This window comes from Lutjanus erythropterus, chromosome 18, assembly GCF_056507025.1.
Source record: "Lutjanus erythropterus isolate fLutEry1 chromosome 18, fLutEry1.hap2, whole genome shotgun sequence".
In the NCBI taxonomy this organism is placed as follows: domain Eukaryota; kingdom Metazoa; phylum Chordata; class Actinopteri; order Lutjaniformes; family Lutjanidae; genus Lutjanus; species Lutjanus erythropterus.
The window spans coordinates 16,378,402-16,403,659 of NC_139334.1; the positions used below are offsets into that span (position 1 = coordinate 16,378,402).

General features: G+C 39.2%; 2 protein-coding genes across 2 annotated transcripts; both read right to left on the reverse strand.

Annotated features, from left to right (window-relative positions):
- Positions 1-4,401: 4,401 nt before the first annotated feature.
- ctsl.1 (cathepsin L.1) lies at positions 4,402-8,808 on the reverse strand. The gene is made up of 9 exons (XM_084741960.1): positions 8,678-8,808; positions 8,268-8,372; positions 7,805-7,947; positions 6,887-7,084; positions 6,598-6,789; positions 5,437-5,602; positions 5,219-5,324; positions 4,777-4,880; positions 4,402-4,649 (listed from the first exon to the last, which is right to left on the reverse strand). Exons 2-8 carry the CDS (start codon positions 8,365-8,367, stop codon positions 4,781-4,783), a joined length of 1,005 nt encoding a protein of 334 aa, XP_084598086.1. The 5' UTR covers positions 8,368-8,372; positions 8,678-8,808; the 3' UTR covers positions 4,402-4,649; positions 4,777-4,780.
- An 8,027-nt stretch (positions 8,809-16,835) lies between these two features.
- vgll2b (vestigial-like family member 2b) lies at positions 16,836-25,258 on the reverse strand. Its single transcript, XM_084742918.1, has 4 exons — positions 24,937-25,258; positions 23,849-24,197; positions 20,324-20,770; positions 16,836-18,090 (listed from the first exon to the last, which is right to left on the reverse strand). Exons 1-4 carry the CDS (start codon positions 25,021-25,023, stop codon positions 18,047-18,049), a joined length of 927 nt encoding a protein of 308 aa, XP_084599044.1. The 5' UTR covers positions 25,024-25,258; the 3' UTR covers positions 16,836-18,046.

The window sequence follows — 25,258 nt, forward strand, 5'->3', positions numbered from 1 at the left end:
TTAAGAAAAACCTTTAATTAAATACACATTAGGGACCAAGCAGGGAGGCGAGGATACAGGTTTTAGATTGAAAAAATATGTACAGAAAAGACTTCTTTGTGCAACTTCAAATGTTGAAAGAAACTTGAGGTTGTTGCATCTCTGTGTATATGTATTCTTTTACCTTTTGCATACTGCAATTCAATTTTTGTTGACCACTGCATAGTTTTTGTATATAGTAACGTGAGGTTAGTTCCACATGGTTCTCTTGATTGGAAGCTGTGGATCTGGGGAATAATGAGACGGAATAAGTAATATCAGTTGATTCAGGAAATTAAAGAAAATTAATTGATTTGTGGCACATATGACATACTTTAATCTTTGGGCCTGGGGGAAGATGTCAAGTCAAATGACTCAAGTCCAAGTGAAGAAACGAGTCGCTGGTATTAAAGTGGAAGTGGAGTTTAAAGCCTTGTTTGATTTTGTAAATTTGTGACTCCAGTTCAATGTTATGACTCAAGTCCAATGTTACTGGTGTTATTAGTCCACTGGTGTGGTTGTGGCTGTCATCACAACACAGCACAGACCAAGTAAATGTGTTTGTATTCAATTAAGTGACTCATTTTTATGAGCATTTAGTGCTCTGCTCATATCTTATTCCCACACTCCAGCATCTAGTGGTAAATGATACAATATTTTAGTATTCCATGAGCATAAAAAATACATTTCTTTCATTTCTCCCTTCCTGCAGTGTCATAATCGCAGTTTATATGGAAACCCATTATCAAGGCTTGGGCAGATCAAGTGTCACGATGGGAGGATGTGACAAGAGGAGAGGAAGATCTTGAAAGCAAAAGACAGTCAGTAAAATATATTGACGGTAATAGAGGTCAAAATACATACCGCTGAGATATTTCTCTAAAATCCATAATGACTTTTTTTTTTTTACCACATCAGACAAGAGATTCGACCGCAGAAGTGTGTAATTTCACTCATTCTTCAACTCTGTCATTGTGTCCCAGTGCCTGTTCACATTTGCCTCCCAGATCTGCTTTCACTTATACCTCTTTCTTTTCTGTGGCAGCATCCCTACCTGCATATGAAGAGTGAATCTGAGATAACCTTTAACAAACCACAGAATGCTAAAGAAAGTACAACAGTGTCTGGGAACAAAAAGCAAGGAAATGCTATCCAAGCAAAACAAAAAGTACAAAGACAGCAGAAAAGACTAAAGAGGAGATATTTCTTTACCAAAATGAATTTACCACTTTTGAAACTCCCGTCCCACAGCTTTTATCTTTGGCCTGAGGTTTTGCAAGCCAAAGGCCACGGCAACAGTCGGTATCACAGGCAGCATCTGAGTTGAAACTTCAGACTTTTTGAACAACAAATACAGTTGTTTTTAGTGAATAATTTATGTCACTCAAAACTGGTGTAAGCAGTGAATTCAGATGTGACATAAAGCCCCAAGATATGAGGATAAAATCTGCTTTCAGAAATATGTTATGTCTAAATATCCAACTTGTCTTCAAACAAAGTTCTCAGCCAACTTGTGTGAAGAAAGTGTATGTTGAAAGCCTCTTTTCATGTATTTTGCAAAGAGCACAATGTATTGTTAAACATATAAGCACTGACTGAGGACGCTCTGTTAAACTGGAGCTACTTCGTGTGCACTATGAATCTTGAGACAGTTTTAATTCATACATTTACGGTTACATCTGAGTACATATTTATCATGCATTTTTAGAAATCATGCAAATGCACTATTTGGAAAGTGACGGTTAACTTCCCGTCACAGTTTATGTTGTTCTTTGATTATGTCTAACTTTTCTGTCAGAAGCTATTAATTCTCAGCGTCAGGTGCAACTAAGAAACATCCTGTATATTTGCATGCAACTACAACAAGCCGCAGCCACTTACTGTGCATCAGGACCCTTTGCAGGTTGCGTCGTATGCACATGGAGTTGCAGGAGCTTTTTAACAGGTATACTGCTGGCTCAATATATTCTTAGTAAAACTGTACACATAAATACAATTCCTTTTAAACACATAGAGAATGTATATTGGCCTAAAGCAACAAAGATAAATATATCTACATATTAGGAGGGCATTCAGAAAGTACATACCTCTGCCAAAGCCAATAGTCCAATAGTGGTTTCATGCTTAAAGTTTGAAACTATTATTTACCGTCTCTGGTGGGTTCTGTATTGCAGACAATTAAAGGTCCGGCACAAGGATTTATGGCCAGAAGATGGCAGAAATGTAATAGAATATGCATAAGTATGTTTTTATTATTGTATCATCACCCAAAAAATAAGAATCTTATAAGAACAAGAAGAGGATGCCATATTGCACTGCCATGTTTCTACAGTAGCAGGGACAAACCAAACACTGACAGTCTGGCAATCTGCAAACTCACTGCTAGATGCCACAAAATCCGACACATTGTTTCCGTTACGATCCTTGTGAAAACCTTCATAATCACTTAAAATCTAGCACCATTATCAAATGAAACTTTTAAATTTGTCTAATACTTAAGTTTATGACCAAATACCTCTAAAATGAACGACATCCTCACCAGCCCAAGCTGTCTAGTGGTATTTACAAAAAAAACACACTAACACACTAAACGTTAGAAGTTAAGTGACTGTGACATGAAGTCATCATGTTGCTACAACTAGCTGTTTGTATGACAGTTATTCCACAAAGAGCAAATGCCCCATATTGCGATATTAACGAAGGCGCACAGCAATTATAAATTCTGTATCTGCCCCGTGATTTGGTTCCGCTCCAAAATTTAATGGGTTATTCCTTGGCCCTTCAAACAAATTTCACTAAAAGTTTTTTCTGTAATTCTACTGCAAGCAGACAAACAGACAGCACCAAAAACATAACACAATAATTCATCTGTAGATCCATGCATGCCCTTAAAAATAGGATAAAATCTAATTTATTCACGTGAACTGTTAAAATCTAATCTGTGGTTGAACAAATCTGATCTAATAGAATAAAAAGCAGATACAGCTGGCCATGACAAGTAGGCATAACAGCTTTAATATCTGAAATCTAATATTATAACACTCAGTGAACACCTTGTCAACCTTTGATTGCTCCATGGATCAGTTCTGACACTCCTGTGCCCGTTTTAGCAGCATTAACTTTTTCAATGATTTGTGCTACAGTATGGACTCAGACCAGACAGGCTGGCCTTAACTCCACACAAGCTTCAATGAGCCTTGGCACCCATAACCCTGTCATTAGTTCATGTGCCATAAGACCTGATCAAGTCTTCGAGCCATCACAAACTGATTCTTGACAAAGTCTCTCAGATCCTCACATTTGCCCATTTTTCTCACCACGAACATATCAACTTCAGGACCTGACTTGCTGCCTAATACACTGGAGCCCTTGACATGGGTCACTGTAAGGAAATAATCAGTGTTATTCACTTTACCTGTCAGTGGTTTCAATGTTATGTGTGATCATGATTGAATTGATTGATTTTAAGATCATTTTACTGGTTTATAAAGCTTTTAATGGTCTTAGTCCTATTTATTTATCAGAATTGCTTTTACCATATGAAGTGTGTGTGTGTGTTTTATTGTTTTTGTTGTGTGAAGCACTTTGTGTTGCAGTCTGTTTGTATGAAAAGTGCTATATAAATAAAGTCTGATTGATTGATTGATTGATTGATTGATTGATTGATTGATTGATTGATTGATTGATTGATTAATTGATTAATTGATTGATCAGTCAAAGTATACATCCACACTTGCAGCTCCTTAAGGCTTTAGTTAGGTATAGCTGTGAGCTATAAGCTAATTCAGCATGCTAACATGTTAGCACACCGATGTTTAGCTGTTAATGATTAACATAGTTTAGTATGTGAACAGGCTTTAGAAGGCATTAAAAGTTTGACCTGATGATATCACTAGATTTAAGGTGATTATCAAAGTATTTACAAGGATCTTAATGGGGCAATCAATTACTGATGAGACAATTCACTTCCCAACCGTGTCCCAGTTTAAGCTGACATTTGACTTTGATTAACTTTTGTTGTGAAAATCATTTCTAAGCATCAGGTGCTCATCCTGTACATCAATGTGCTACTGGACCGTTTCACGGCAAATCAGTGTCTCCGACAAATCGATGTTTAGACATTTCACTAAAAAACAAAAGTGTCAACAATGGATGTCGGCACTACAGGAAAGGTAAAAGTATCTCTGAAATCATCTGGAGACCCTAAACGTCTATACAAGATTTCACAGCAATCTCTTCAATAGTTGCTGAGATATTTCAGTCTGGACAACAGATGGACATTGACATCTTTAGAGCCAAAAAACACTGCAGTGTTCATAGGCCACAGAACATCAGCAGAGTCTCTTTTGATGGTAGTGGAAAATAAAAAGCAACAAAAACACATTAAAGGTTTTTTATTATTATTATATTTCTCAGCATTAAACATTTTATTTCTTTACATTTATTTACAATCTTCCTAAAAAGTAATTCTGTTACAAGTGTGCAGGGGCACAGATGGACTCTGTACCTTATTAATGTCAAAGGAATAACAAAAGGACATTTTGTTTTATACAGTAACACAGCTTCTGGAAATCTGTGAAATTATAGTAAATTATGTGTCACTGTTCTCCTCACTGAGGAAAGTCCTGCACCTGAAAATAAACGAGAATAATAACCAGTTAATGGACAATAAACTACAGAGTGCAAACACATAGAAGTTTAACTTATTTAAATAGAGTTTGGTGCTAAAAGAAGTTAGGATGTTGAGTGTGTCCTCACCTGCTCAGACCAGGGGGTAGCTGGCCGCAGTAGCGATGCCGCACTGGTTGTGTTTGTTCCTGCTCATCATGATGTATCCCTTGTCTCCCCATTCAAGACCCCAGCTACAGAAACACACAAACACAAATTACCAACAATATTTAGCTGCTCTATCAGAATCAGAATCACCATATTACAACAGCATGCAGAGACATAATGATCTGTATTCTGATAGAAGAGAAATAATTGTAGCAGTTCACAGTAATGGGTAGTTTAAGAAGTCAGCATCATCCTGAGTGAGATTCACTTCATTTTCATAGCTATGAATAAGACACCTCACTGCTGCTGTCTGTGAAAACAGCAACTTAGCTCTCTGTCTCCACTGTTACACTGCTGACTGACTGAGTGTTGGCAGGAGAGCAGCTCAAAATTTTAAATATGAGGGACATATCTGAGTGTTTACCTGTTCTTGACCAGCCAGTAGTCTTTTCCACCATCAGTGCCGTAGCCCACAGCCAGCACACCATGGTCCAAGTCGCTGCTGCTGCAGTCTGGCTCATCATACACTCCTAAAAAACACAGTAAGCACAGGTTAGACAGACATATGGATAAAAGAGAAGAGTATCTCCCATTTCTTCTTGCATTTTCAGAAGTACCAACACAGTGTTTGAAACTGCTCACCTGAGTGATAGAGCTGGAAAGACATCTGAGAAGCATCAATGCCCACAGACACAGGGCCGATGGTGGCCACGGCCTCCTTCAGGGCATCTTCATCACCTTCTTTCAGATCGGTGTAGCCTGAGCATGTGGCACCAATAGAGTCTGGCTTGAAACGGCAGGGACCATCCTAATTGAGAGAAGAGATTTCACAGTTTACCATTATTTATTACCATATTGATCCATTATGAAAGTGGTGATTAAGTGTTTTCTTTCTTTTCTTTTCATGCTACTTTCTACTTCTATTCCACTACATTTCAAAGGGAAATATTACACTTTTTACTTCACTAACTTATAAATTAAACTACCCAACACTGCATACAATTAGTCAGCTGATGGGAAATTAATTGGCAACTACTGTATTTCGATCATTTCAGTCTTCTAATGGAGAAAATAATCAGCTCATTAATAAAATAATCATTAGTTGCAATCCTATACAAAATGAGCTCCACCTCAATGAACTACAACAGAAAAATCCAGTTTTTACATTAATGCACGAGTAATAATAATGTAATGAAACAATATATATTGTACAATGGTCACATGAGGCATTTTTCTTCATTGAGTAGTATCACTTTACTATTACTTTATATTTGTATGCTTTTAAGGGATAGTTCACCCAAAAACAAAGATTTCAATTGTTTGGGAAATACTGAAACACTGTTTTCCTGTGAAACTCCAGCATTGTTTGTGGACTAAAAAAACTAAACCCACCCTTCAATTGGCACGAGGATGAGTAGATAATGACTGAATTTTCATTTTGGGGTGAACTATCCCTTTAAGCAACATTTTCAGTGCAAGGCTTTGACTCTTAACTGTTTTTTGTTTTTTTTCTTTTACAGTGTGGGGTTATTACTTTTATTTAAGTAAATACTCGACCACTGGAAAATAGAAGTCCATGAAATGAATTGTCACTGAAAGTGTGTTTCAATGTTTGGGGGCCACTATACATTTTGTCCACAAGATGGCAGTATTGTACATCTCTTACATGGAGAGCCATGATCCTTAACACTGTCTGAATGAGTTAATTTGCATCTCCAACTCTGCCTTTAAGCATCATTATGACAAATGCTGTCTTACACTGGATTCTTTACATTTAAAGATCATGACTTGCTGTCTGTTTACCTCAGCCTCGTAGGGGTAGGACTCCTCTGTGTCGATCCCTCCGTTGGCTTGGACGTACTTGAAGGCATAGTCCATCAGGCCTCCGCCACAACCCATATTGCCATAGTCACCGGAGCAGTCAACCAGCTGCTGCTCGCTCAGAGACACCAACTTTCCAGTCTTCCTGAAGTTCTGACCCTCCAGTGAGCCAGTCTGGAGAGGAGATATAGAGTAATTAGAAACCAGATAACATTTGTTAAAAGTTTCCTGCAAAAAACAAACAAAAAAATAAAGTTATTGTTGTACATACTGCACTGAAGGCCCAGCAGGAGCCACACTGCTTCTGGTCCTTGACATCAGTGACGTAGCCCTTGTCCCTCCAGTCAACAGTGTTGGGCAGTTCGGTGCCTTCAGGCAGGCGGAAGAAAGTAGAGCCTCTGCGAGGCATAGAGATGTTGAAGGAGCCCAGGCAGCCCTGGGAAATCAGGCGCTTGTACTCTTCATTTTCCTGGAGAAAAGGGACAAATTCAGCATTTCACTTAAATGTTCAGACCTAGAGAAATACATAACAGTGTGTTTCTTGCTTGTGGCTAATTGCTTTAACTTCTGGGTAAATACAGGATACGTCAGATACATCAGAGCCTAAATGTAATGTGACTTTCATACGTCTGTGAACATCATCTCTGCTTGAGTCATGTCAGATAGATTTTCATCAGAAGTGGTGGTTGTTTCCAATGAAAACAGCAACTACCATAATCACATGCTTCACAACTTCAAACTAAGGCTACAATGAATATTTTTTATTTTTTAATCAATTAGTTGTTTGGACTTTAAAATGTCAGAAACTGATAAAAAAAAAAAAAAAAAAAGTCAATTACTACTACTCCCAAAGCTCAAAATTATGTCCTCATATATCTTGTTTTTTCCACAACCCAGTAGATAGTTATTTTAATGACATAGATGAGTCAAGTCATTTAAAAAATATTTGAAATTATGCAAACTGATTAAGTAATGTCAATTAATTCAATAGTTTACAACGAATCAATTAATCATTGCAGCTCTACATCAAATTACATATTTTGCTGCTATTTTAATGTGAGAGGGACCCCTGGCAACAGAAATGACATGTTGTGCATTTAACCAAATGTCACTGAAAACATCAGTTAAAAACCCAAATGACAACACAAACAGAATTTAGGCCACAAAACATGTGTTTTCCTGTGCATACCATGTCAGCAAAGTAGGTCATGCCAAGGCGGTAAGACTTGATGCCCTCATCAGCCATGATGTTGTGCACCAGCACCAGTTTGCGGTTGTTGATCCAGATTTGCTTGCGTTGAGCCTCCTCTAATGGAGAGTTGTAGGACCTCGCTGTCAAATGCAGAAGGAAAGAATCAGAAAGGGAAGAGAGGAAAACGATCAATGGTAAATTATGAATCAATTGAATCCCTTTCCAGTTATGAGAAATGTCCCTTTATTGCCAAGCAAAGAGTGTAAACTGTAAACTTCTAAACACTTAGGCAGATGACAAATCCCTTTACTTTTACCTTTAGGTGTGTGCTGTGTGTGAATGAGCGCACACTGACTTCATATTTAGGCTTCACTGACAGTATCTTCACAGGAAACTGAACGAGATCTACTGTATCTGACAACAGACCACAAAAGAAACCACTCTGATAAAAGTGTCTCACCAAACTTGAGTTTCCAGGCGTGGAACTCCAGGTCTTCCAGAGAGACACTGGCACAGCTGGCCACGGCCAGAAGAGCGGCAGCAACCAGTAGCAGCTTCATCCTGACTGACAGCACCAACAGAGAAAGCAGAGAGATCCCTTGTGACTTGCAGGAAACCACACAGGTTGAGAATGAACCTTTTCACTTCAGTTTCCCCTCTCAAGTGTTTTCTGTCGTGACGTTGGACGTCACATGATTACAACCACTGCATCAGCTCTATTTCCCTGCTTCTTTGAATACCTCTTCCTTCTCACACTAAAACTCTTTCTCATCATAATGAGTCTGTTTCTTCTTTGAGTCAGTGCATCTGCACAACAGGAAGGGTGTACGCTTGTCTGTGTGTGTTTGTGCCTGTGTTGTAGCTGCCTACCTGCTTCTGTGTCAGTAGATGCGCGGTGGAGCTTGAGGTATGACGACCTGAAAGTGATGCAGGGCTGTGACAGAGAGGCGTTCTTATATAGCTGATAGAGTTATGACTTAAGTGTGTCCAGTCAGGTGGCTGTCAGCAGCTCATAAAGTGAGAGGGGACAGAGTCAATCATTGAAATAGGGAATGAGGGAGTTATTCATCATGAGAAGTTCGTATGATGCTATGATTGTTTTGGGAAAAATATTTGTCAACCTCAGCCAAGCAAGTAATATAATCTGCCGAAATTTCCATGAGAACATGATCAGTTTCTCAGCAGTTTGGTGTTTAGGGAACTATACAGAAGAAACTCAGTCTGTGTGCGTTAACTGTGTGCTTTCTCTGATTACAGTCACATATTAATGGGAATTTCTTGAGTTAAGAAAAAAAAAAAGCAAAACTGACAAACAGATAAAATAACATTTCCAGGTGCCAACGTGAGGCGTCGCCCACGCTGGAAAATGTGTGAGTATCAAATGGAGGTGCTTCTTGAATGTGTATGTGTCATTTGACCCACTGAAAGTTTGTTTGATTTACATGAATGATCAGGTTTTATTTGAAGCTGTGTTACCTCATCTTTCCCTCTTTTAAAAACTCCTCCACACTGGACCGTTTTCTCCGGTATTATTTAAATTAGAGAGACAAACAAACCACCAAGTTTGAATTTTTTTTTCTAAAAATAATCTTAGAATATTATCATGCAATGATAATGTCATGATAATGTTATCAGTGGGTAGTTAAGGGAGTAAGGGATAATGTGCAGTGATTCAAGACCCTTTTGCTTCGTGTAAAGATTCTGCATCACACTGTAGGGGTTCATTTCGCAATTATGACCCCTTCACCTTATATTTTCATGCTTATTACACATCTATTGACTGAAAAAAACAATAATTTGAAGCAAAATATTAATTTAAGAATGATTTTATTTATTTATATGATTTTATTAGTTCTCCAGAGTCTATGTTGAGAATTGTGGCCATAATAACAGTCTGTTCTGTTCTGTTATAAATAGCACTGGTCTATTCAGAACACACAAATGTACTTAAGTATTTGTCTCAAAATGGAAGGTTTTCTGAGATTTTTAAATATAGTACTAGCCTACATTAGTATTGCAGTTATTATAATTGAAGTGAATATACACACGCACGCACTCTGATCAATATAACTCTCCTCTACCTTTGGTATTTATGATTCATGAGTGTTTCCATTGACTGCTGTTCAAGACTTTCTTTCTGTTTCCAAACACACATCCTGTTTTCAGCTTGACTGTAAGGTTCGATTTGTTCTGCAAATTTTACCGCCATCCGTCATTGTCAGGAACATGAGTAGAAATATTATTTAGCAGTCAAACCAGACTGAATAAGTGATACGTAAAAAGCAGAAGCCAATGCTTGGAACTGACTTTTTATTTGTTTCAGTCTGTGTGAATTCTTGGTCTTAAACACTCTATTGCATATTGTATAAAAAATCATGCTCATGCTCATTTTTCCATGGTAATTCACTGTGGTTATTGATGTTGTAACTGTTGTATGACTGTCTTTGTGCTCCGCCCTCCTGCTCAACCGTTGTCTCTCTGTTTGTCTGTCCGTCTGTCACAAGGCTTTCGTGTCATGACAGTCATGACAATCAAAATCATAAAGACGCTGTCAAGCGAAGAAAAACTGAAAGCTAAGCTAAAACTTTACGGAAGTCATTGAACTCCAACAGCTTGTCTCGTGTTTCTGCTTGTTTGTGCAAAGTCAGGGAGTCAGTAGTGTCTGTACACATGGGATGCTTCCTATAAAAGCAGTGCAAAGAGTTTGTAAGCTAATAACACCAGAACTTTAACAGAAACAGAACTGTTGTTTTTATACCAGTTTGGTATTATTTTTAATGCTTTATAGTTTTGCTCAAAACAGTAAAAACACATGCAAGACTTGAACAGTTGATCAGTGGTTATAGAAGTTCTCAGATCCTTTAAGAGTACAGTAAAAACACTTAGCACTGTCGCCTCAAAGCAAGAAGGTTCTGGGTTAAATTCCAGGCCTTTCTCTCTGGAGTTTCCATGTTCTCCCCATGCTTGCATTGGTTTCCTTTGTGTGCTCTGTTTTCTCCACTATCAGACACGTGCATGCTAGGTCAATTCTCCAGTCAGCGCCTCTGACCAAGGCACTGGCTTAGAACTGGAGTTGGACCATGGCGCTGCACGGCTGTCTTTGGGATCAGTTAAAAGCAGAGAGTGAATCTCACTCTACAGTGTGCTCTGTATAAATGTATATGTGACAATAAAGTTGACATTTACCATTTACCTTTATTACCTTTACCTTAAAGGACCAGTGTGTAGGCTTTAGTGGCATGTAGCAGTGCAGTTGTAGATTGCAACCACCTGAATACCACTCTAATGTTTGGTTTGTCCCTTCTAGGCCACGGTAGAAACATGCCGGTTCAACACAGTGGCCTCCATGAAAGAGGACCAACACCCTCTGTAGATATAAAGGGCTCATTCTAAGGTAATGAAAATACAATGACTCTTTTTCAGGTGATTATACACTAATGAAAACATATTTATGACTATTATATTCCATTTCTGTCATGTACTATTTTTATACTGCACTTAAAGTGTATGTGTTGGTAAACACTAAAAATAGCCAATTGATTCCCTCCCCATTGTCAGCGGATGAGTTTGCCTTTCTTTTTTCTTTTTCTTTTTTTTTTTTGCTGATGTGTCCTGATGTGAAAGCCCAGACTTAACTCATGTCTGTTCAAGAGCGCAGAGAGAAAGAGGCATTTAAAATTCTTAAAAGTTTTGCTTCTATACCCGTTTGTACTTTCCAGTATTGCTTTAATTTACTGTTTCATGTTCACTGAAACTGAGCTGGACAGGAGTTGATAAGTTACTGATGATACCAAACATGTCCTGACTTTGCTGCGTCATAATGAAAGCTTTTAGGTAGCAAAAAAAAAAGGAATTTTATTCAAAATAATTTATAGGAAATGAAATACACCGCTGTTTTACTGCTACTCAACTCAAGACCCAGGTGTCATGTTTCATCACTGCCAATCAGAGCTTGTTGACAAAAGCCAGATGTTAGTGGGTGTTAGTGGGGTTTGTTGTCCAGTGTAAAAAAAACTCTATTCTTGATCTCCCTAAATTTTGCACACTGGACCTTTATAAGTCCAATTTAATTAAAAGTGCAGAATTCTCAGCGGCAGATCATACTTGTTGTGTATAGCATTTGACTTCTGTGGCTGCATTATATACTGTTAGGTTGTTTAGTCTAGTGGTTCCAAACCCAGCCCCACCAAAGTGTCACAAGATAAATCTGAGTGGTCCTGCAATGATTAAGTTAATATAGTAGGAAAAGAAAAACAAAACAAAACAAAGATCAGCTAAACAAATTTGCATTCATTTTTTTTGTAATCTTTTCTTATCTTTGCTCTTTGTTCTAAATTATTGCACTCTTTTGCCTCTTTGCTCTTCAAACGGTTATTTAAATGAAATAATCTGATAAGTTTAGAGGGTAAATCACTGTTTGGGGGAACTATTAAGAACATCTGAAATGTGAGGTGGGGTCCCAAAAAGACAGCTTTGTTATGGAGTTGCATCAAAAGTTTACCATATGTTTTTTTGCTTGTTTGTTTTATGCAAAATCTTAATCTGGATCACAACCAGTAATTACAGATGTCTGATAACTGTAGTGGATTAAAAAGGAAAAATTTCCCTCTAAAATGTATTATGTAGCTTAAAATAGATTTATTCAAGACATTTAAACATATAGGCATAATCTACAAAAAATGTACAGTATAGTACTTAAGTAAATGTACTTGGTTACTTTCCATCACTGTGGTTGACCAGCAAACTGTATTCTTACATCATACAAACAGCTAAATATGTGTACGACCCTCATAATGTTTTTTTCTTTATGTACAGTAAATGTGTGCTGTAACTGGAAACTTTGACCACAGATGGGCAGGAAAAAAGTTGGGAAATTCTTCTGGCCCGTAGTACGAAAAGAGCTAAAAGTGGATTTTATTATGAAACTACGAAGTCAAGTGCAACTTTACCCAGGCATTAAGTTTGTTGTGTACCTCACATATTGTGAACCGTTTACAACAACAGTCAGGTGACAGGGTCAGGTCATGAGTCAGCACAATACGAATGCACAAGGAAATCATTTTCACACCCACAAGGCTTGTGTGTGTTTGTGCTCATGACCTTGAGAAAGAGCCTGAAGTGTTCTAAAGTATGGTTTTATATGGTGCAAGTTTACGAGTGCTTCTGCATTTGTGTGTGTCGGCTGAAAGTTGTTTGCTTTTGCAAAACAGAAACCAACTCACTGCCCAGAATACAAGTTTTTTGTGATTTCCACCACCACTTCCACATTGTGGACCACATGTTTTGGTTGCATGTCATTGTTATTTATTTGTTTCCTTCAGTTTGCACATGACAGTTTGACAGGTTATAGCTTCAAGAATGACACATCAAAAATCTGAAATGCAGGTCAGAGGTTATATGTGTCTGAAATTTAAAGCAAGCAAGTAAATACAGTCAGTAAAACATTTTGAGTGCCAGGTTGGAAAAAGAGTGCATTTCACAGCTGTATAGGGGAGATGGAATAACAATAAAGCGTTTATGATTTTAACATGATTAAATAGTATGATCAATAAACGCAAATATGAAATTCGGATCACTTTTATTTCAGATGTAGCAACTACAAGAATTTTATATTTTAAAAACTGCTTTGTTTTTCGTTTTGCATCCCTGTTTTGATCAGACAAATAGTTCTGAGTGTGAATCTGCATCTAGTATCATGTGACTTTTACCAATGACGGGTCATGGGGTTTGTTGGTTTGTCTTACTGTAAAATATGACTTAATGCATGGTGTCCATGCATTGAGTCATCTTTTACTGAAGTGAGTGAGAGAATCAACTGTACTCAGGAAATGATGTCAGAGACCACTAACACTCACTTCTCTATTCACACGTACTGTCCACTGGTATATCACTGAGGGTTTTCCAGAACTACTCAAAAATCAAAAAATACAGTCATGATTAAAAATGTTACGCATAAATATTTAAATTTTTTGCTCCTTTGACTCCAACTTCCAGGCAGTCACACACACAGTTTGTCTTATAACTAATTCAGGCAGTCATGATGGATAAACTAGCTAAAGTACTGCTAAAGTTTAAGTAGTCTAAGTGTCATCTCATCTTAACTCCTGTGATTTGGTGGTTAGATTACCTTTAAATCACATATTTAAATCTATGTTGCCGCTAATTGTGAATATTATTATCTCACTGACAGACACATTGATATTGATTAATCTGCAGATGATTTTCTTAATTAAATGTTAGGTTGTTTTCTTTACAAATTGTCAAAGGTATTTTGTGTGCAGTCATATAGGACAGCATTAAATCTGCATATCTGAGAAGTTGGAACCAGCAAATGTCTGGCATGTTCACTACTGAAAAACTACTGAAAACATATTTTATGATCATAATAGGTCATAATTTAATCAAATTAAAGTTTATTTTCTCAACCAAACAAGTTAAAATGCAGAAGCAAGTACAAGTTATTATGTGTCTTCTATGGACATTTTTGTAAGGTAAAATAATAAACTTAAAAAGGCATTAACTAAAAGAATTGCAACCTTCCCATCTGTTACACAATAGTCAGAGAAAAACTCTGCTTTTGCAGTGTTACAAACATACCAGGAGAGGGCAGCATTTCTCTATGCTTTGCATGTATATTATATCTGTTCATAAGTTCACACAGCTCCCACATATTCAACTGTATGAAAAACAAACAAAAAACAAACAAACAATAATCTACAGTATTTTTATGCCACTTCTGAAAATTTAACAAGCTGAATCAATCAGTTCACGTCACTGTAATGGTCAACATTCATAATGACTAAATATGTGAGTTTCCTCCACATAAACTGTTACAGTATGATAGTTAGATGTGGTTATTATTGATGCTATGTAGAGTTTATTGACATATAAGTGACATAATGTGACAATATCTGTGGGTGCATACTGACTGTAGAGTAGATCCTGGAGGAGCCGGTGTGAAGAGGAAACCCTGCGGCCCAGTGACAATACCAGTGTGAAAAGGCAGTAAGATGCTTGGCATGGGGAAACTGAGAGGGACGCTACCCCCGGTAAACTCTTCTAATTTCATTACTCTACATGTTTCCTCAGCTTAGAGCCAATCACATAGTTGGCTGCTCTCTAGCGGGGGTCACACATAACAGCCGTTAAATTGTGACAGTGGCCCAGACTGGCATACCTCTGCACATAATCTGATTATCGGATCAATAACACAGCAACATTTGGTGCATAGCTGGGATGGCTGGCTTCTTCTCTGGTTACACATTGCTGGCATTCACCACTCGTTCCCACTTTATAGGTGACAAAGTGTGAATGCGAGCAGGAATTCAAATGGAAGGCTTTTTAAATAAGACGAGCTGCACAGCGTAACCTTGATCACATCTGGCCGGGCTACTGTCTCTGGATTCACACAGCTACTAAAATATACACACACTGATACAGAGTGTGTCACTGAGTAAAGTGTGTTCTCCAAATATTGAGACACTTTTCTTCAGGCAAATATCAGTATTCAGCTTCAAGAAGTATTTATTTTTCTCTGTCCAGCTAATCTGTTTTAAAGGTGCAGCGGGTGATTCTGCACTCTGAAATTTGATAAGTTCATATTACTTTAAAAAAATCTAGAAAACCGTTTGCCTTGAATAACGCTGAGTAAAGTTAATTATTAGTCTTAAGTTATGCTTACTATCTACTCGTTCAGTTTACTTACGATTACTGTACTTACTTAATTGTGAAGTTGTCCCAACTTAAAAATGACAAACTTGCTCTTTGTTAATGTGGAGAAAGATTTACCACATTGTCAAATATTTGTTTGGGATGTTTTGGGAATAAGACTCAGCAATCAACTATCTTTGCAACCTGTGATTGGCTAGAGTCTCCTGTAAAAGGCTAGATTTTCTAAAGCCTGAATAGGAGCCAATAAGAGGAGGAGCGGGACCCTCAGTACTGGGGCAGGGTATCATTTAAAAAATATGATAGCAGTACCAATACTAGTACCCTTAAAGTGGTATCAGTACCAGTAGATTACTTGATTCAAAACCTTTTTTCGGAGGATCTTCGTTATGAAGAATGTTTGCAGTGATTGGTTGCAAGCAAAACCATATAAGTTGTTGTTTTTTTTCTAGATCTGGGTACCAAAAGGGTTGAATGCAGGTGTCGTTAGACAGGAGAAGTTTCAATACTACTTGGTACTGTTTTTTTTCAATTAGTACCTTAAAGGTAATGAGTTCTGATAACTAACCCTGCTCATTACAGATATTTCCTAGTCTGAAATCCTATCTTACCTCAGTTTAGCATCACATTTAGGATTTTTGGTATCACAGAAACACATTTCCTAACTGTATTAATTTAACTACTACATTGCCACTGTTTTAGGTCCGTATGGCAATGACTGTGAACGTTACTCAAACTACTGACAGTTGCTATTTTGACTGACAGGACGATTAACTTTGAATTTGATCGATATGCTTATCATTTTATTTTTAACCTAGAAGATGATAATTGGAAAGACAGCTTCACAGAAAGGTGTGTTTCCTCTCCTCTGATTGATGTTTCAGACTCATCGAAGATAAAAATTGAATGCCCGTCTTTTCTGTCCATTACAGCAAGCTAGCTAGCGAGTGACAAGTGCAGTTTGACAGCCGTTGTCAAGGATACAGGCAGTCCAATGTGCATTCTGAGCACAGATACAGTCATGACAGGAGCCAAATGAAGTTAGGCTTTCTTAAGTTCAGATAAGAAGTGAGTCTGTCTGAGATAGGATAGGACACAGCCATGAGTTTGGGATTTTTTTCTGTGAAAGGAAGATAGGATTTTTCCTATCTTTGAAACTTACATTAAGACAGGACAAGCAGTTAGGAACTTTTTTCTGTAATGAGGCCCCAGAAGTCCAATTTTCTCTCAGACTATTTGCATTACATTTTGCATAAAGGTCGTTACATATCTTTTGCCCTACCCTTGGTTTAAATCAGTAGTAGCTCAGACATTGCTATTTATAATGTCATGCATGTTAAACATTCAGGAGATGGGACAATTTACCATAAAAATATTTATTGACATCGCAATCTTCTTGGACACAAAAATGAGAAATGACACACAAGAAAAATTCCAAAAATACTTAGAAAGTCCAAATTCAAAACATCCAAGAACGACACAGAGAACTAAAATGGAACATCATCATCATCATCACCATCATCATCAAACTGAAAGAACACAATCTTTGAGTCTGTTCAGAGCAAACACTTGTCGATCCGAACACATTTTTGATATGTTTTTGATAAATGAACTTTAGGCCGGTGATATACTTGTTTAACCATGCGTTCGCACACGTGTAGCATCCATTTCTGAGGATGCGCACGACATCGCTCCTAACAGATGCAGGTTGCATGAGGCAGTCATGATGTGTGTGGATGCAAATGCATGCACCTACTTAAAAGCAAGTATATCTCTGGCCTTATTCTCCACAAAAGACTCCTTTCATCATTCAATCACCTCACTCTTTAGAAAACACAATAAACTGAATCACAATAATTTCAGAACACTGGCCTAACCAAACATTTTAGAAATGCACATAAACACCAATAAATAGAAACACTTTATTTCAGAGAAACAAAATGATATAATAACAACAAAAAAAGGCATCATGATGAGAGTCACAAAGCATAAACCGCCATGAATGCTGCTCCTGTTTATCGCTGCATGTTGCATTTGTGCACCGCAGATAAGTGGATGATGATGACCACTGTACCAACAAAGAACATGAGACAGAGATAACCAGGGACGTTGGAGGGAATCCCTGCTCGCCGCTATTCATCCCTCTGTCCCTTCCATTCATCCCTCTATCTCTCTGTCCTCTGCAAAAGTCTGTTGTGATCCCGTCTTTCCCAGTCCAAACAGGTCACTGTGGCTCGCACCTCGCCAAGGTCTGTGCTGCACCGGCAGCGGCAGGAGAGACACAGGGAGATGCGAAAGAGAGAGCAACAGCAACCCAGATTATAGACAGTGACGCTCTCTCCCTCTTCCTCTCTGTCCCTCGCTCTGCTTTATCTCCATGGTGCACACACGTCGACCTGGAGCAAGGCTGTATACTGGCAGGGGAGGCCAGGAGCAGAGAGAGAAGGGGGTGGATAGATGGGGATGGAGTGTGTGTGTGGGGGGATAAAGGGACACGCTGCTTCAATAGCGGAGCAGGTCCAGGGACTAATTGGATCTGGTAATGGCTGGTCAATGTGACTGAAGGGCTCGTTAGAACCAGTACAGCTCCTTGCCTTTCTTGTGCTGCTGGAGGCCTGAGAAAAAAGGACACGGAAACAATGAGGAGGAACAACGGCGAACAACAGAACACAGGTTGTCATGGAACCTACTTTTGCCAAACATCCTGTTTTAGAGGAGGGAAAAGAGAGCTTCTGTGATGATTATGATGTATCGCGTGTGTGTATGTGTGTGTTGTGAGTGCGTAGGAGTTTCAATGGCAGACTATTCAACATTAGAATAAGAAAATAAGTGTATGCATCTGTGCATGTGCTTCCTACAGAGGTTACTGGGGTGAAAGTTGATACATGTATGTGTGTGTATGAAAAAAAGCAAAATTGGTACACTGAAGAACTGACCCCTCCAGCCCCTTTTTACTCCATCTTCCAATAACGATGGAGCAAGCTTGGACCCTAGGTCAACTTTCTGCTTTCCTGCTAACTAAAGATTGATGTAGATTAGCTGGATAGTTACCTAGGATTTGGTAACATCCACTATCAGATGTCACTAAAGTTGGGTACTATTCACATTTGAACTGATATGTTACTGGTAGCTGAAATTCGTAGTAGTACCTTTTGTTCAATACTACACTCTCTCTGTAAAAACAAAAATGTAATTGCAGTTCTAAAAAGTCCAAACTTCTAAATTTCAACATTGTTATTTATTCAGAACATTTTTGTTATTTACTGAAAAAACACACCACACAGTGTATGACACCCACAGGTTAAATTTGCCAGTAGAGAAGACTAAGTTGTTGTACAATTCATTTTCAAAGGCCAGGTAGGATGTTTGGGAGGATTTTGGTGCACTGCTTGTAAAAAGTTTCAAAAAGTACTGTCACTATGGAAACACAACCATACCTGCAGGAGCACAGGCGCTGTGCAAATTGAGAACACAAGTGAGTGACTATATGAGTGGCTGTGACTGTACCGGTCGGGTCGACTTATAGATAGCTGTGGGTAACAAGTTGGTTCTGGATCTGAGTTTTGCTGGTTCAGGCAGGGGCTGGTTTGCAAAACTGGACCCATACAGGACTCCAGTCCCTCAGTCTGTCATGTAACGTTGTTGTTTGTGGTTTGGAAGAAGCACATGTGATATTTCTCCTGTTGAGTTGTTATCATTACCACAGCTATGCTTGCACATTGTAATATTTCACAGTTAATAGTCTGCAATTCATGAATATTGGCTTCATACTAAGGTACAGACATACTAATAGATGTCACATACTGTTGTTAAATAGCAGGTTGGTAAGGTGTTTCAGACACAGCTGGCAGCTGAGTGTTGCTAACGTTGGTAAAAATGCTAAACCAGCATCAACCAAGGGAGCAAAAGAAGACCATTTTTTTCCACCAACTTGTCCAACAAGCTAATTAATTCCCTAAAGATGACAATGAAGTTGTTGATGCCTCACTCAAAGTTTTGTTGTCCACGAAGGGTTAAGTTAAAATTTGCACTTGCTGCAGACATGCTAATTTTGAAGCTAAAGTTAACCGTACAAGCTTCAGCTTTTGGATGCATTTTGTGTTTGGTTAGACGTGGTGTCTTAGTCACCTTTGTGTCTGGTATTACAAGTATTGCAGAGTGTTGACTGTGTTGCATTTCAATAAGTTTAACCACAGCTGCGATAACTATCAGCTAGCCATTATCCAGAATCTCTGCAATGTTAACATCACTCTATCTCTCTCTCTATACTCTACAGTATAGAGACAGAGAGACTCTACACATTTCAGCTGGATTGCCTCTTGAAGTTGGATTTCTGACTCAGAAAAGTGTAGCAACCTCACCAACCCCAACCTAAAAATTCAAGATGGCTGCTCTGCATATCAACGGTTGTGAAAGCTGTTTATTAGCACGTCTGCATTTTGTGTCCCATTAAATCAGTCATACACACAGTAATGTCCAACTTCTGTCTGTGGACATGTTGCTGTGGTGTTTAAATGCACTTAATACCAGATACACTGTTGTTATCAAGCACAAAACGTTTTTCTTACAGCTTCTTGTGCTGGAATGTGATTAACTCAGGTGTGACATCATTTTCAGCTCTGACTTTGAACCTCCAAGGTAAGTGTAATGCACCATTAGGAAGAATCAGTTTCAAGCGTGCTCTCATTATGTTCTATTCTTGATACGTAAATGTACAAAATACAAAAAACATCTGGCCATAAATAATCTGAACTTTTCATTTGTATTTGTTTAACCTGAGACACTAAACTGTAACACTTGTATTGTCCACCTAGTATTTCCAAAACCCTGATCCAGTTGAGTAGTTACCTGCGTCCATGTTGAGTGCCAGCGTCTGGCTGACGTCTCCTGGGGGCAGCAGGCTGGGCCAGGAGGCAGGGGGCTCCAGCTTGCTCACTTCATAGTGGCTTGGCAAGGTAGGGAGGTGAGGTGGCCTCACTGTGGGCATGAGCAGGGGCCCGTAGTGGGGCTCCAAAGCCGACGGTGAGTACAGTTCGTGGAGAGGCCGCGGGGGCCCGTAGGCTTGGGCCTGGGGATATGCCCAGCTCTCTGGTGGGTGAGGGTGGGAGTGAGGGTGAGCGTGTGGGTGAGGATGAGCGTGTGGGTGCGGCAGGCCCGGGTGCAGCCCTGATGCGTATGGGTCCATGGAATAGGAAGGAGCACCCGTCTCACAGTGGGAGCGGCTCTGAGGCGAGGAGTAGTTACTGTCCCAGAAGGAAGGAGGGAAGCTCCGTCGACTGTTTGGTGAAGGGGTATCTGGAGAAGATAAACAACGATCAAATTTAGGCCAAGTCACGAACAGTTGCACAACTGTAGTGCATCACTTGATTTATTGAGACAAATGGAAAGGCTGGAGCAACCCGCGCTAAAACGTAGATGTCACTCACATGACTGCTACACCCTCTGGCCCAGATATCTTCCCTATTGGATCATCCTGTCACACAGCCCTAGCCCCAACAAGACACAGAAATAAACACAACCACGTTCTAGCAGACAGAGAGTGACGGAGAGAGAAAGGTAGAAAGAGCGACGTCCCTATATCCTCGAGTTCTATATAAGGCAGATGCTCTGACCTGGAGGGAGCCCAAGTTTTAAATCATCGCTGTGGTGACATCTCTCACTCTCATGTCAGCCCAGTCCTTCTGAAAGTCTCACAACACGCTCATGCACACACATACACACTGAGACACGCAACCCTGTGGTAGCACCCGCTGCCCCTCTCCTCTGTCTCCTGCACCCCCACCTGTTGTTTTCTCTGCTCCCCCCTCTCCTCGCCCTTGACAGAATGTCAGCAAGCCATTATATGTTTTAAGCAGTATACTTTTATATTTAGATATTCCTCTGAAAACAGACACCGTGCAGCAGCCTGAGAGCTAGTGTTTCCCTCTGCCCCTATCACACAGACCACAGCGTATATAAATCTGACCTGCAGGCAGGCAGGCAACTGACTGAGCGACCATTGTGGGGTAGGAGCTGGAGCGGGAGTCAGAATGGCAGCCGCAGAGACGTTTGAAGGGGATACGCCGGCGAGGCTGTGCGCTTACGGCCATGTATAAACATAGCATCTGTTGTGAGGCAGGAAGCGTGTGTTAGGGCCGAAATGAAGACGTCCGACTGAACTAGGAAACAGACTAACAGCGACAGCAGAGAGAGGGACAGAGTGGAAGATATAGGCCCTACATGGAGATCCAAGAGACGTCTGCAGGCTGCTGTTAGAGAGGGACTTTGGTGTCTCTAGAAAATTCAAAAATCACTTAATTTTTACTTTGCATACAAAACAAATAAAAATATGAACATCTGATAATGTTACTGATGTTAAATTTTATTTAATGCTTTTCAGTTAGAATCTTCTGTTTGTACAAAACTTCAAACATCACTCACAATAGCTTATGAATCCCAGCAGTGTTTGCACTGCCAAGTTTGCCAAAGTATATCAACCTAGAACTGCAATGATTAGTTGATTAAAGCATTTCTTGAGAAAAAAAATGACAAAATTATCTGTTTAGTGAATATTTCCTGCTTTCTCTACCCATCTTTGAGAATAAACGGAGTAGTTTTGAGTTGTGGACCAACTGAGGCATTTTTGGACGCCACTTTGGGATTTGCGACACAGCAAAACCAACAAACCAAACAACAAACTGATTCACTGGGAAAATGATCGACAGATTAATCTATAATTAAAATAGATCTAGGTGCCGAGCTGATATTTTTATGGCACTGGCTGATTTGCTTCAATACTTTCAAGCATCCAAAAAAGACTTGTAATTCAGTAACAAATGTTGATACCTTTGTAGTAAATCTATGTTGTTTATGTTGCAAAACTTATTTGAGTGGAAAAAGTGCTGTAATATTAAACTAAAAAGATGAAATTCAATTAAAAAATGTGGTAAATGTGTTCATGTTAATGTTATGAAACTGCTTTGAGTGTATAAAAGTTATAAAATTTGTATCATAAAAGTACCAGAATCTAAAATTTTTGAACAATACCAAGTCCTAAATAAAAACAATCATTAGTTGCAGCCCTATACCAAACAAGCCTAAATGAAGCCTGGTATTCCTAAAAAATAAATAAATAATAAATGGCACAAAATAATTTTTGGACAGCTGGTTTTTCACCCCAAACCCTAAAAAAATCTAAAAAAGTGTTTACGCTTTCTCTTCCTTTTCTTTTAATCGTTACTCCAACCAGAGTCAAAGAAGCCCTTTTTGACTGCCAGCAGCTCTCGACCTCCATGACCTCTGAACCCTGCTCCCTGACCTCTCCAGGGACAACAGTCCCAACAAGCAGCTCTTTAAGTCCCGTCACCTGATCACATCACCTGTCTGATGCTCTGCTGTGCTCTGCAGAACTGTCAGCTCACCCTGTGTGGCCCCAAAAGCAAGACGCCACACTGACAACTGTAGCACCTGTGCTCACGTAAATAAATGGACATTGTGAAACCCACTACAGTGATGCAGCGCAGCACAAAACCAAGCTAAACTCAGTTCATGCAACTTTTTTCTCCAATATCTTTATGAAATAATTTTTTTGTAAAGATCATATGAAGTCACCTTATCTGGTGCAATAATATCCTTTAGAGATTAAACAAGATTTGTGGTAAAAAGATAGGCACTATTAGCTGTAGATTCAGCCTGCATCTTAAAGACTATTAATGTTGTTTATTGAGAATAAACAGTGTACTGATAATTTTATTGGTTATTTTTATTTTGTCTTGTTTTTCCCACTTACTCAGGACACCATCCAACTGCCCCATGTCCTTTTGTAATGTTTTATTGCACCAAACGTCCTATTTCTTCTTGTACTGTTATGCTACATCAATTTAAAGAAAACAATAATAAAAACAATAATATGAATAATAGTGATATCACAAATAGAAGTCTCAATACCGTACCGGACTGTATATCTATAGAGATATTGAATGATTAATAATTTTATTTTGTTATTATTATTTTATTTTATAAAATGACTGTTGCATTGTTTTTGTTTGTGGCTGTTCATATGTAATTCAAGCATTAATTCCAAATTCATGCCAATTTTTTGCACATGCTTAAGTCAAGGCTGGCTACTTTTATTTTATTTTATTAATGAAGGGACACAGAAGCACTTAAAGTGAAGTGTGTTTTCATTAGTGTATAATCACCTAAAAATAAGACAATACTGAATGTGTGAGTGTAGCCAACTCAAATTTGTTGTTTTGTAAAATCATTCTATTACAAAGAATGGACACCATATTTATAACAACTTATGCACAGTTTGTTTGCATTAGTCACACAAGGACAGGTGTGTACTTTTGTTTGTGCAAAAAGTCTTTGTGTATAGACAATGTGGTATACCTGTGCCCTGGTGGTCTGATGCCCGCCGTTTGCCCTCTCCATCCATATAGGTGCTGAGAGCCCTGGAGAAGTGCTCGTCCACCACGCTGCTAATGTCTCCCTGGTAGTAGGTGAAGAGGACGCAACGAGAATTCAGGTACTCTGCCTCAGGGGCCTCCTGCTTCTCCTTGGGACCCTCCTCTGGCCTCAGAGCCGCGGGCGTGTAGGAGGACGAGGAAGAGCTGGATGAAGATGAGGAGGAGGAAGCTGATCCTCCAGTGCCTGGGCCCCCAGACATCCCCTCGGGACCCCTGGGAGTGTCCATAAAATCCCGGCAGTGAGAAGAACTTCTGCTCAGACCTGTGGGAGCCTGAGAGGGGGGGTTCAGAGGAGAGGTGGGGGGAGGAGGGGAGGAGGGAGAGGGTTAAGACAGGTGTTGCAGAGGACAGTTCTGGAGCTGTCTATGAGACATTTTGACATAATGTTTTTCTTTGTGTGTGGCAGCACTGGCATGTGGGTGACTGCATGAGCATGTCAGGTATGAGTTTTGAGGGTGCAGAACGACTTCTGTGCTTGTAAAAGGTAGAATCAGTAGGATTTGTCTGAGTTGTTCATAAAAGCACCAGAAAGACACTTCAGTCTCATTCCCAGAAAGTCAAATATTAACGTTTTTCGTTTATAAAGCATCCCAAGCACACCAAAATAGTGAAAAAATAACGAGGGAAGGGTCTCTGCAGATGCAGAAACCACCCACACTTCTATTGGCTCATAAGTTATGATTTAGAAGGAATATTTTTATTTATCTTGTACATTTTTTAAGGAAAATGCTGCGTGTTGTGCCTTTAATATACAAACGGGACTGTCAGTATGATAATATTATAATAATTATAATAAAAATATTTTTTCATTAAATGAAACGAATACCGACATACCGACGTCTAATGACACTTAATCATTTTTCAATCAGGTTACTTGCTTTTACGCACAAGCTGCATAAACTAGCCTAATAGTTGTTCCTCACTTCAATGGCCCGCATCTCCCCGCTAACATCTGAAGTAAAAATAAATATCACGAGAACACAGACATTTAGATAGTTGCTCTTTTCCTACCTGTAGGCTGTTGATGAAAGCTGGAGCAGTCGGTGCGTACGGTGCGTAATGTCCATAGGCTGGGTACATAACATCCAAACAGCTCATGGTAAATGAGCGGTGTCTTCACTCTTCCCTTGAAACCGACCTTCCTGACAGAGACAGTAACAGCATTTCGGTTTTTTTTCTGCTGATGAGAAACGGGGTCGATGATCAGTGTGGAAAAGCTCTCGCCAGGCTTGACATAGTCTCCCCCAAAAGGAGCGCACACCTCTCCGCTCCCTGTGTGCGCCACGACAGCTGCGACAGCAAAATGTGGTGAGGTTTATGGAGCAAAGCATGA